General features: G+C 40.3%; 1 protein-coding gene across 1 annotated transcript; it reads right to left on the bottom strand.

Annotated features, from left to right (window-relative positions):
* Positions 1 to 2,321: 2,321 nt before the first annotated feature.
* LOC138869635 (uncharacterized) lies at positions 2,322 to 2,960 on the bottom strand. The gene has a single exon (XM_070147269.1). The coding sequence runs from the start codon at positions 2,958 to 2,960 to the stop codon at positions 2,322 to 2,324; it is 639 nt and encodes a 212-aa protein (XP_070003370.1).
* Positions 2,961 to 13,323: the final 10,363 nt, after the last annotated feature.

Below are 13,323 nucleotides of genomic sequence, written 5' to 3'. Positions count from 1 at the left end.
CTGGTGGTCCTGACCGACCAATTGGTGAGGCGTTCCCCTCGGTTAACGGCTTGAATGGAAGGGCCTTCCTCCCTTTCCTCCTCGAAGATAACACAACAATCCATATCATCTTCCAAAAATAGGTTCTTTGTTGTTGCTAGTGCCTCGTCTTCCTCTGATCCGTACAAAGTGTCGGCTGGCTGAAAAGTCTGCTCCAACTGAGGTATAGGGTGCTCCAGCGGATAGTATGGTCCGTGCCATGGAGGTGACCAGTGGTTGAACTACTCCCAAGTGTACTCATACCCTAGGCCAAAAGTGGTACCATGCTTCTTCAGCTTGATTGGTTTGGTGATACCCTGTAGGTTCTTGCCAAGTCCTTTTCCGGGTTCATACCCGCTCCAATTCAGGATGCTTTCGATCTTGTTATCCCACCACTTGTATTTGTCTACAGCATTGACCCTCTCGATGTGGTGGTACGTTTCTCCTCCTATCCTTCTTCTGCCTCCGATCATCGGAATGGTTTGGCGACTGTATATAGGGTTTCTACCGTCGCCATGAATGATTACTTCCTGATGATACCATTCAAATTTTACAGCTTGATGCAAAGTTGATGCTACAGTCCCAGCGGCGTGGATCCAGGGTCATCCCAACAACAAATTGTAGGATGCTGGTACGTCAATGACTTTGAACTCGACATCAAACCAGGTGGGTCCCATCTGTAGGCATAGGGCAATTTCTCCAATGGTGGACCTCTGAGATCCATCAAAAGCTTTAACACTGATAGCCCCGTCTTTGACCTCGTGAAATCCCTTACCCAATGTCCTGAGAGTTATCAATGGATAAATGTTGAGGCTGGATCCCCCGTTGACTAAAATCCTGGTGATAAAGTGATCCTCGCATTGCGCAGTGATGTTCAATGCTTTGTTGTTACCAAGCCCTTCTGGTGGTAATTCGTCCTCGTGGAAGGTGATCTTGTAACTTTCCAGTACCTGCCCCACCATGTTTGCCATTTCGCCTCCTGTTATGTTGCTGGGAACATAAGCTTCACTCAGTATTTTCATTAAGGCATTTTTATGTGCCTCAGAGCTTTGTAGAAGAGCCAGAATAGAAATTTGTGCTGGCGTTTTGTTCAGTTGCTCGACGATTGAGTACTCTTTGGCCTGTATCTTCCTCCAAATATCATCGGGTCCGGTTTCAACAACCCGCCCGGAGGCTTGCTTGCTAGACTCAGCCAAGTGCTCCGGGGTGTATACCCTGCCTGTCCTAGTCATGCCCTGTGCGGCAATTGCTTCCCCGATATATGTCTTTCCTTTCCTTCTAGCCTCAGCGGTGTAATCCCAAGGTATAGCATTTGTCTTGAATGGGGTCACATTTGTCATAGATACCGGAATAGGCACCTTAGGAGGTAACACAGTAACTTCGACAGGTGTAGGCGCCTTTGGAATTCCGAACTCAACCTCAATCGGTTTTGGCGCCTTTGCGGAAGGTGCTTCAAATTCGAGCGGTACGGACACATTTACCACATCCCCCTTAGAGGGCTGAATCTGAACAACAATGGGATTGAGAGTAACTGCTGGCTTCTTAGGTTCGTCTCCTTCAACTATCAAACCGATTGACCCCTCGAGGTCCCAATCATCTTCAATCTCGATCATATGGATGCCTCCACCCTTGTGGTCAGGAAGGGAGTTGTTGCGGACGTTAGGAGCGGGCTCCTTTGCTATAATGATCTTGTTGTCAATCAGGTTCTGAATCTTGTCTTTCAACGAGCGACACTCGTCGATGGTATGGACCTTCATCCCGGAATGGTATGCACAAGTCTTGTTTGGGTTGATCCATTGGGAAGGATTTTCTGGAGTTACGGCTGGAATAGGGGTAACGTAACCGGCTGCTTTGAGTTTTTCATATAATTGGTCAATTGGCTCGGCTATGGCGGTATATTGTCTGGGAGGTTTACGGTCGAAGTTTAGTCTATGTCGGGGAAAGTTTTGGCGGGTAGGAGGTGATGGGTAGTGAGAAGGTTGGGAGTTATATGCTTGGTATACGGGTGTGGGTTGAGAATATCTGGGTGAAGTGGGTTGATACGTAGGTAGTGGAGGTGATTGGTAAGCAGGTGGTGGAATTTGGTAAGTGGGTGATGGTGCTTGGTAGTTTAGGGTAGGTTTATATGTGAGTGGAGCTGAGGGATAGGTTTGGTACTTCATAGGGGAATTGTTCCTTTGCGCAACCATTACGGAATTTACATCATTTTTCTTCGACGAGCCACCAGACTGTAAAGCCTTGTTGGTAGCTCGCAATGCCTTGAGGTTAGTGACCATACCGTTTTTGATGCCTTCTTCAATCCTTTATCCCAACTTGATGATGTCGGAGAACTTTTGGCCCTCTATTAGCATCAGCCTCTCGTAGTATTGCGGATCCTGAGCACGGATGAAAAACCTGTTCATTTGTTCTTCCTCCAAGGCCGGTCTGACCTTAGCAGCTTCTGACCTCCAACGAGTAGCATATTCGCGAAAGGTCTCTGTGGGCTTCTTCTTCAGATTCTGGATATAGAACACACCTGGTGCGTTCTCAGTGTTGAACCTAAACCGGTCCATACAGTCAGACGCCATGTTCACCCAACTAGTCCATTTCTTTGCATCCTGGCTAATATACCATGATAAAACATCACCCTTCAAACTCCTCATGAACAGCTTCATGCGGATTTTGTCGTCCCTTCCGACTCCTACCAACTTGTCACAATACATTCTCAAGTGGACCCTGGGATCACGTTTACCATCGAACATCTCGAACTTGGGGGGTTTGTACCCCTCCGGGATCTCAACATCTGGCTGAACACAGAGATCTTCGTAATTCAACCCTTCGACACCTTTGTTACCTTGAACCCGGCTAGTCAACTTCTTAATCTCCGCGACCAAATTCTGAATGAGGGAACTCTTGTCATCTGACTCGGCTGTACTTGTGATTGGCTGACTGTAGTGCGGCATAGTGTCCACAAATATAGGAGTGTTATGGTCTTTTGTGGTTCAGGAACGAGTAGTGGAGTATTATGAGGGGGTTGCATCGGAGGTTGTGGGGTGTTTTGTGGAGGTGATGGGTTCTAGGTGTTAACATCAGGAGCGACAAGAGTGATTGACAGGCTTGCCAGGTTTCTAACTTGATCCAATTCCTCTCGGAATCTTAGCAAAGTTTGCTCTATATGAGCAGCAGTCTCCTTGGTGATTGCAGCATTCTGAGAAGTTTCCTTAAGTTCCTTTCTAGCGCTTGCATCTCCCATTTTCCTTTGTTCCTATTTCTGGTAGGACTCGGAGGAGGAGGAGGTGGAGGACTCTTGGATCTTGTTGAGTATGCTGATGGTGCCAGAATGCACGAACTAACCTTTGGGGAGGGGAATAAAAAATAAAAGAAAAACAAAAGGTAAGAAGTTAGTGTGGGTTATGAGAAGAAAATGTTGCAATATTTAAACACATTGTGCAAGAATATAAATCGCATCCTAATTTGGGTACCTCGTTGTGCCTGAGGTAGGCCTAGAGACAAATTAACTTGGAGAACTTATAATGCTAAATGCCTCATTTTATTGATAAAAAATAAGACGAATCCCAAAACGACACTAAAATAGCGGAAAATAAAAATGTCACTAATGGCTATTGGCCTTATTACATTAAAAGCGAAAAGAAAGACTCCTAACTACTTGGCCCCAGAAGGACCTTCTTCAGGTTGAATGTTCTCGCTGATCAAGTCCTCCAGCTCGCGCATATTTTCCAGTAAAAATGCTATCGCCAGACGTTCTTCTTTGCCTTCCTCAACATTTTGACAGTCGATGACTCTTTTCCTCATTTCCCTTCCAATAGCAAGTTGTACTCCAGGTATTCTATCTTCTCACTAGCCTTGGTGACTCTCTCCTTCCACTCGTTGATTTGGTTGCTCGATGGGAGGTTTCTCCATCAAGTCTGCAAGAGTGAAGGCATGTTTACCATACCGAAGTCAGGAACTTTGTCATTCATTTCCTGCAAAACAAAAAGGTTAAGACCTCATCCCCACCGGACTCGACTATTTAATACCAATAATCAGCATAAAAAGCATTTAGTTCTCCAAATAAATGCACAGAACATGTAGGTGTCCGTTTGGGTTTCAGGGAAACCCAATGGACTTTGGACAAGGCTATCTTAATGAGTCATTATGCGGACAACATAACTGACTCGGCTAGGTTTGACCATGATGCATGAACAGTTTCAAGGGAATATGGTTTCTACTTTTTGAAGTGCTAGACAAGGTACCCTTGAGCGGACAACTCAAGAGGGAAAGGCGCGGAACCGTCGACTACACCGTTGATCGACTGATTTTACCGCAATTATGCCTTTTCCACATTTAGGGTATTTATAATATCGGAAGGGCGCAACCACTCATTATAAGCGTTGCTATAGGATTTGTTTTGGCACGAGTGGAATATGATGTTGAGGAATGCAGTAATAATAATGAGACAAATTGCATGTATTTTCACGTTCATAGAGTAAAGATTACAATAAATGCTCAGTAATTACAACAGAATTGAAATAATAAGGCAGTAAAAGAAAAAATTAAAAGGAAAGAAAAACATGAAGAGCCAAGTTAGTATTTTGATGAAATAATTAAAGACAGAAGGTAAATGCAATTAAGGAAGCAATAAAGTCACAAAGCACGTAATGGTAAAAGCCTTAAAGGTTTCCCCAGCGGAGTCGCCATGCTGTCGACGCCCCCTTTTTCCCTCCTAAAAGAAGGCGAAATCGGGTTTACGACATTATGGGCAAAACAACTCTTATTCCCTTTTGAGGAATCGGGTTATGGAATTTGAAGAGTCGACACCTAATGATTATAGTGCATTAGGACACTTTTAGAGAAAAGAAGAAGATTTTTTGGAAGAAAACCAGAGTTCGGGTAATGGCTTGAGATTATCTCGAGGGGAAGGTATTAGGCACCCCTCAAGATCCACTAGTGTGGTTCCCAGCCATGCTTAATTGTGACTTTAAGAAGAGTAGGAGTAGACAAGCAAAGTTTGCACATAAGAAATATAAACAAGTTGACAATTTTGAAAGAAGAAAGACACAAGTGATTTTTTTTTGGAAAAAAGGAAATATTAGTTTGAGGAAAACGTTAATTTAAATGAAGGAAAAGCAAAGAAAAGGGTCCTAGGCTTAACCATAATATGGATCACTTCGGTGCAATACCCAACAATCATTCTCACACGAGATATTAGCGCATCGGTCATCATCTCCATATTCTACCCTTCCCACCCCGTAGAGGTTATTTTAAGCGTGTGTATCGGTCACAAGTACTTAGTGCGTTCTATTACCCGTCCCGTCCTATAGGTCCTAGAGGGTATTTAGGACCGCTATTCCTATGAGGTGAGGTCTAGGTTGAACCTTTAAGTTTAAAGGCCAAAATACTAAGCGACATACAAAACAAGTAGGACTTCATATAAAAGATCACACAAAGGCATATAAAAGGCTCAAATATCCCTCCACGGTTAAACACACAATTAGCACGTCTCAATCACATCTTAAGTCTAAGGAAGGGAGAATTTTAAAAGTTGGAGTGTCAGAAATAGGTTTAAAATAGAAGATGAAAAGTTTTAAACAAAATTGCAGAAAAGAGTTGGACGAAAACGTTTAGAACTTGAGAAAAGGTTGTAGATGCGTAACAGTTTAGGAATCAGGAGAAAACATTTGTTAACAGATTCGTGACTATATATTAAAATAGTTTTCGGACAGGAGAGAACAGACGTAAAATATTTCCAGATTGCAGAAGTGTGAAAGAGAGCAGTAAATATATTAGGTTTGGACTATAGTTTTGGAAAATTACAGAAGATATAGTATTCAGATAAGTTTAAGAAAATAGTAGTTCAGTTCTGGACTGGAAAGGCACTTTTAGCAGAAAACATATTTGCGCAGATGTGATTAAAGCAGGACGGAAGTTTCGTAGAAAAATCAAGCGGACCTCAGAGAGGCAAAACAAATTCGGACAGTTTAAAGGGATGGGATAACTTAAGCATGACTCAAGGCGATTGATCAATTTTATCCGGCCTAAGGCTTGCCTAGGCGTTGTTTTAACCCTAAGAGAAAGGTGGACGTACATGCTTGTTTCCAGTTTTACAGTTAACTAGGCTGGCGTTATTAGGCAGAATATACTAACGAAGCGTTCAACAATTGCAAATAAAACCCTAAGTACATGATTTCTAATGCATATAAGAATCCTAAAGCATGGTATCTGAATGCAGTAATTTGTTATTAGCTGATTGTGATCATAAAATGACAAGCTGAAAGTAAAGAGACCTAGGAGCAGGATTTCTATATATGAGATGCATGTCCTATACATGGTTTCTATTGCACAAATAGATAAGTAAAATCCTATAGTCATGTTTTCTACCCATACCCTTAACTAAACATACATATCCCTCCCAATTTCACTATAAACCCCCATAGTCTTTACAAACAATTACAACTTAAGCAGTCAAATTACAGTAATGAAGAATAAGACAAAAAGCTACTCTATAGGGAGCCTTCAGCCAGGACCAGACCTCTAACCTCACTTCTTTCGAGCTTCACAGCCTTCACCAAGAGTTTGGGTGCGGCAAAGTTCCCTAGGGGTTTCTTGAGACCCCGACAAATACCAGGCACCCAAAACAAATCACCCTTGATAAGTGTGAGTGTGGAATTGCCAACCTTGTGCATCAAAGTTCAGTGGGTGCTCAAGGCTCCCAAAGCAATGCTTACACTAAGGGGGCAGAACCTAATTTCTAAGAGTGGCGAGATCGTGACAGAATTAGAAGGAGTTGAGTTGGAAAACAATTGAGACAGTTTGAGAAAAACAGTAATAGAAGAGTGAAAGAGTTCCTTTGAAATCAATTTAGGATGACCAATTTTGAAAAAACACAGTCACACAAACAAGGGCAAGGGAGAGGGAACAAATAGTTTATAAGCAAGGAAACCATTCACACATGTATAACACCTCAAAGAGAAGTAATCAAGCATGCTTCAAATCAAGAGCCTAGCTCTTACTGCACCAGACTCCAAACAGAGTCAACCTCAGGAAGAGGTCTTAGGGCTATGGAATAGCCAAGCAGGTCCTGGACACATGCTAATAGTGCACAAGAGTGAGGAAAACATACATTAGGATAGGAAAGGGGGTAATGAACATGTCAAGTCAGGCTAGGCATACTAATTATCATAAGTACATGCTAATGGCAATAGGAACAGTAGAACCATAAATAGAAGCACACAAGAAACAAGAGGAAGTGCAACACTAATAAGAGCATATTGTTTTGGAGGCTGTGACTTAAATAGAAAACATACCAGTTGAAGCTAATGTAACACAGAGCAGTAGTGAACAATAGGACACAGAGAAGTGAGCAGTAGTATACAAGAATGGAGCAGCAGGCAGACCCAAAGCAAACAACACAATAGCAGCCAGCAAAGTGAAAGTGACCAAGATTACTCAACTTTGGCTTGTAGCCAATTGAGTGATTAACATTCAACAGGAAAAGTGAGAGACTATTGTATAGAAACAAAGAGCACAGAGATGTTGGTGTGAAAAGAGAGAGAGTTCAGAACATTGAGTGTAAGTGATATGCAATGTGTTTGTTGATGTCTTTGATGATGTCCTCCCAAGAGAATGGGGGAGGGGTACTTATAGTACTGAATATGAGTAAACAAACAAGGCAGCAGTCCCTTAATTACGGGACTGGTATCAATCACAATCCAGTCAGTAGTTGGATTGCCCTTTAATTAAGGGGATCCCAAATCAAACGGTAATAATCAGTCATTTGAAAGGAAATAAATCACAAAGTAAGGTATAATCACATAAGGAAACAGAGTAGCATAAAGCATGCAATAAGGACTAAATACATGACCATCTAATTAAGGAAATAGGTCAGGCAAATCAATCAACAAATTGGTGTACATATATAAGGCAAAATATCATCGTAATTCTGAAAGGATAGTTTTCAAAATAATGATCGAGATTGAAAACCTTAGGAAATCATTATTAATTGAGGAAAGTATCCCATAAATTAAGGAAGAAATTCAAACTATAGGAAAATACGTGGAATCACCATTTGAAAGCAAGTATCACAGTCTCAAAGAGGGTTCGAAGAATCAGTATAAAAATCACCATGCAAGCAATAAGAGAAAATTTGAGTGAAGAACACGGAATGGTAGGGGAATGAAACACTGACAACAAAATCAAAGCAAGGAGCATAAAACTCGGAGAAGAACCCAGAAGAACACAAGACAAACAAATAACGCAAAAACAAACAGACAAAGTTAGGGTTTAATCAGACTTAAGCAAAATGTTTAGAAAATAGTACTGAGAATCACAAATTAGTACTCAAAATCAAAAAATAAAGTGATTTCGAAAAGGGGTCAGAAGCCCTAGTTTCAAAAAGGGAACAAAATCGTTTAAAACTGGAGTAATCGTCAAGATCAAATAGAAAATAGTGCAAAACATAAAGGTACAAGTTAAAATCATTAAAAAAATCAGAGATTTGAGGGGTTTGGGTTAAGATTAGGGTTTCATAAGAAACCAGTGAGAGGGGTAAGAGAAACCTGGCCGTGAAGCTCAAAGGTAATGGTGTCTTTAGCATCACCGAACCAAAATCATCGGAGAAAGGTCGGAATCGGACCCCCGGCGAGGCTTCAGCGACCATCTTCATGGTGGAGGCTTCTGGGGTTTCAAACCTTGGAGAGAAGCAATGATACAGGATCCACAGTGGCTAGAGGTCGAGAGAAGTGAGGACGGAACATGGCCGGAGAGGCGATGAAGCTCGTCGGAGAAGGATGAGGGAACCACAAGGTTCTAGAGAGAAGGGAGAGCATCGGTTAGAGAGAGAATAAGATAGAGATAGAGACCGGTCTCTGAGAAATGAGGGGTGGGGGGTAGCCTTAGGATTTAATTAAGGCAATTTGATCTGGACCGTTGATCTAATTTGATCAACGGTTCAGATTGAACCAATCCTGGGTCGGGTAAAATCAAATGGTATGGGTTGTTTGATTGGGTTTAAAATTAGGTTCAAATTGGGCTGAATAGGGGCACAATTTTGGCTAGGATTTAAATAAAATCTGGCCAACTTTTAAATAGCCAATTTCTCCAATTTATTTTATAAAAATATCTAAAAATAATCTGAAAAGCAAAATTGAAAACATAGAACTAATTAATAACATATAAATATTATTCTAAAAATATCAGAAATAATTTTGTAGTTGTAAAACATAGTTAATTGCAAAATAGGCTATAATTGCAATTATATACAATTTAGCTTTAAAAATGCCAAATAAATTCGTAAAAATATGGAAAAATCATATTAATTAAATTTTAATGTAAATGTAAGGATAAAATAAGTTATTCACCAAAAGATATCTTTTTGGGAATAATTTTGATAATTTGTGATATAAAAATAGGCGATAATTTGGTTTAAAAATCATTAAAATACCAAAACTCATAGGTGTGCTCATATAAGCACATATACATTATTTGGGAAGTATTTTTGGTATATATAAAATATATATGGGGAAAAATTGGATATCAACAGTAGCAGTAGTAGCAATAGCAGTAATAGTAGTAGTAGTAGTAGTAGCAGTAGCAGCAGCAACAGCAGTAGTAGTAGAAGTAGTAGTAGCAGTAGGAGTAGGATCAGTAGCAGTAGTAGCAGTAGCAGCAGGAGCAGTAGTAGTAGTAGTAGTAGTAGTAGTAGTAGTAGTAGTAGTAGTAGTAGTAGTAGTAGTAGTAGTAGTAGTAGTAGTAGTAGTAGTAGTAGTAGCAACAATAGTAGCAGTAGTAGTAGCAGTAGTAGCAGTAGTAGTAGCAGTAGTAGTAGCAATAGTAGCAGTAGCAGTAGTAGTAGCAATAGTAGTAGTAGTAGTAGTAGCAGTAGCAGTAGCAGTAGCTGTAGCAGTAGTAGCAGTAGCAGTAGTAGTACCATTAGTAGTATCAGTAACAGTAGTAGTAGTAGTAGCAGTAGCAGTAGCAATAGTAGCAGTAGCAGTAGTAGCAGTAATAGCAGTAGCAATAGTAGCGGTAAGAGCAGTAGTAGTAGCAGTAGGAGTAGTAGGAGTAGTAGTAGTAGTAGTAGTAGTAGCAGCAGCAGGAGCAGTAGTAGCAGCAGTAGGAATAATAGCAGTAGCAGCAGTAGTGGCAGCAGTAGTAGCAGCAGTAGTAGCAGCAGTAGCAGTAGCAGTAGTAGTAGTAGCAGTAGCAGTAGTAGTAGCAGCAGTAGTAGCAGCAGTAGCAATAGTAGCAGCAGTAGTAGTAGTAGTAGTAGCAGTAGCAACAGCAGTAGTAGTAGCAGCAGTAGTAGTAGTAACAGTAGCAATAGCAGTAGTAGTAGTAGTGTCTCTAGTTTTCCCCTATTAACAATATTATTACTTACTATTTTCGTATCGTTTTATTTCTTAATCTTTTTAATTTTTTTATATTGTACGGTATCATGCTATTATTTTTAAGATCAGCTAGCTCTTTTCATTAAAAACACATTTTATTTTCTATTTTTAACTAGTATTACCACTACTATTTTGGGAACTAAGTTTGATTTTATTTAAAAAAAATCTGTTCTTTAAGGATTTCAGGTAGTTTATGACTGATCGAGGTCAACTCTGCACTACTATTGAGTAGCGAGAGAGGTCGAAGCAGCTTTTACCCGATTAAGATCGAGATCGATTTCCACAGGGAGCTAGAAGTTGGAGTCGGGTGTCTATCTAAAGTGGAGTTGTGTATTTGCTCTTGATTGCACTTCTAAACATTTTGGGTTTTGATTTACTTCTAATTGTATAAATGATCAATTAAACTAAAATAAGCTAAGATTAAACTATTGCGAGTTGTTTAAATGATTAAAAGGCACTAGGGTAGTGACTTTTGCCTAGGTGGTCAATTGATGGATACTTGAGTCTAAGGCATGATTGTCACATTTCGGGAGTATGATATAACTATTGCACGATTCTACTCACTCTACACCTCTCGGTAGTTCGAGTGATTTTGCCCGAATTGACTTTCTCAAGAACAATTGAGTATGCAAATTTGCACAAGCAATCAAGGTTCAAGTAGGGTATTACTATCTCTAGGTTTAACCCTTTATTTCGGGCTATCAATCTCTTGAGTACGCCCAATTCCTTGTTGGACCAATTACAGAAACTTTGGCTCTCTTTCTCAAGAAGACCCAAAGTAAACTAAACACAAACTAGTGTTTGCAACCATTAATTCAGCAATTAAACATGAAATTAGTCCAAATACCAAACACTCATAATCAATCAAGCCCTAAAACACAAGACTCATCAATTACCCACACTAGGATTGAGCCACAACCCTAGCTTATGGGTCTAGCTACTCATAATTAGAGAAGAAAACAAAGAAATAGATGAAGAAAAACTCATATTAATTAATTGCTAAATTAAACTTGAAGATTCAATGTTGAAATAAAGCTAAAATTACTCAAAACGGCTAAAAATATCGAAGTCACGAGCGTAGCCTTCAGTACAAACTCTCTGATGACCTAAAAATGGGAAAAGAAGCTATTTATACTAAGCTGAAAAATCTGGACAAAAATACCCCTGCGGGGTTAGTACGGACCGCACAAAATCACGTGCGGCTGCACTAGGGGTCTGAACTTGAATAAACGGCTCTCTGAACTTGGGCAATGCAGACCGCACAGAATCGAGTGCGGCCACAGTGGCTTCTAGTACGGTCCGCATGAAATGGAGCACGGACCGCATTGGGCTTCAAACTTGGAATTGGTAACTCTCTGAACCTTGGCTCTGCGAACTGCACAAAACCCCTTGCGGCCGCATTGCCTTTGTGCCTGAATAGCAGCCTCTCTAAACTTCACTTGTGCGGACAGCACAAAATAGTGTGCGGACCGCACAGAATGGTGTGCGGCCGCACCGGCCTTGTTTTGCCTGAGCTTTGTCTTGTCTTGGTACTTGTGCAATTTTCACTCCTTTTTGAGCTGATCTTTGACATCTTGTCACCTTGTTTATTAAACCTTCAATCAAGCACAACTTGTGAAACTTTTGGGACTATTTTGTACACATTTCTAATCAATACTTAAGCATGAAAGAGTATAAAATGTATCAAAAACCCCAGTTATCAACTCCCCCAAACTTAAGCTTTTTCTTGTCCTCAAGCAAACAAAATAAGACTCACCCTATAAGAGAAAACCCAAGAAAATTCAGCTGTCCTAAAGTGACCTCATCTAGCATCAATTGGGACTAACATTTTCCATCAATACAAATGAATCATTAACAACATTACTCTTTTAAACACCAAGGATTAAGTGCGACACAAGAGCATCAAGAGTTGACTCAACACATCAAAGAACTCTATCTATTACTTTGGTCATTGTGGAACCCAAACTCACACATACTCAAGTTTTCCTAAGCAAACCTCACCTTTAGAATAGTGGCACTCAGAACGAAGTTAATGGAAAATCACTCATCCCTCTCAAAGAAAAGTCCCAAGTCCGGCTTTAAGTACCATATGTTTGTCCCTTATGTGAGTCACCACTAATGTAAGTTTCTTTCAGCTAGAGATCATATAAGGCTTTTGTGGAGACATAATGAAGGCTTATGGTTCAGGGTAGGAAATGTTTGGTCTAAGTAGGTTTCATCTTCCCTTAAGCACTTCTTTTGCTTCATTTTGGCACATATTCACTTGACTTTTTGAGTCTTTTCACTTCTTTCTAAGGGGTTAGAGAGACACACTGTCACTCTTTCTTATACATTTCAAATCTTTTCTCCTTTTTCAATTTTTCACATCTTTCATTCTTTGCTTTTCTTGAATCCTTTTTATTCATTTCTACATTTGAACATTCTTTTTGTCTTTTTGCTTTTCTTTCTTTTTTATTGCCTTTCCTTTTCTTCATTTTGTACCTTTTCACCACTTTGTTTCAATCCTCGTCTCTCCCCTCAAACTTATACTCTTGCCATGTGCTAAGGAAAGATTGGGTGCCAAGAGAGGGTATCTTTTAGAACGGGTAAAGGCTTGTATTATGGTTTTTGAAGGAAAAAGGACTATGTCTCAAAAAGGTTGAATAGGGATTTTATCATTGGTAGGCTATGAAAGTGTTCAAGCTATCATTTGGATCAAGGAGAGCCTATAATCATGTCTCAAGTCAAAATTCACTTAGGATTTCGCCTCAACAAACATTCAGGGCAAGTTCTAGACTAATGGCTCGGGACTTGGACTTGCAATACAATTTCTTACCACACAAGCTATGAGATGACTAAAGACATAGAGTCGGGGGCCCACAATGACCTTAGATAAGATTTGAGCACACAATGGTCCAAAAAACCACTTGATGATTATCGGTCAACACAAGAGTCTCAAGGT

Source organism: Nicotiana sylvestris, chromosome 5, assembly GCF_000393655.2.
Source record: "Nicotiana sylvestris chromosome 5, ASM39365v2, whole genome shotgun sequence".
NCBI classification, from domain to species: domain Eukaryota; kingdom Viridiplantae; phylum Streptophyta; class Magnoliopsida; order Solanales; family Solanaceae; genus Nicotiana; species Nicotiana sylvestris.
This window is presented reverse-complemented; position numbering and strand designations above follow the sequence as displayed.

Coding starts and splice junctions, on each gene's coding strand:
- LOC138869635 (XM_070147269.1), bottom strand. CDS start 2,960: ATGCCGCACTACAGTCAGCCAATCACAAGTACAGCCGAGTCAGATGAC.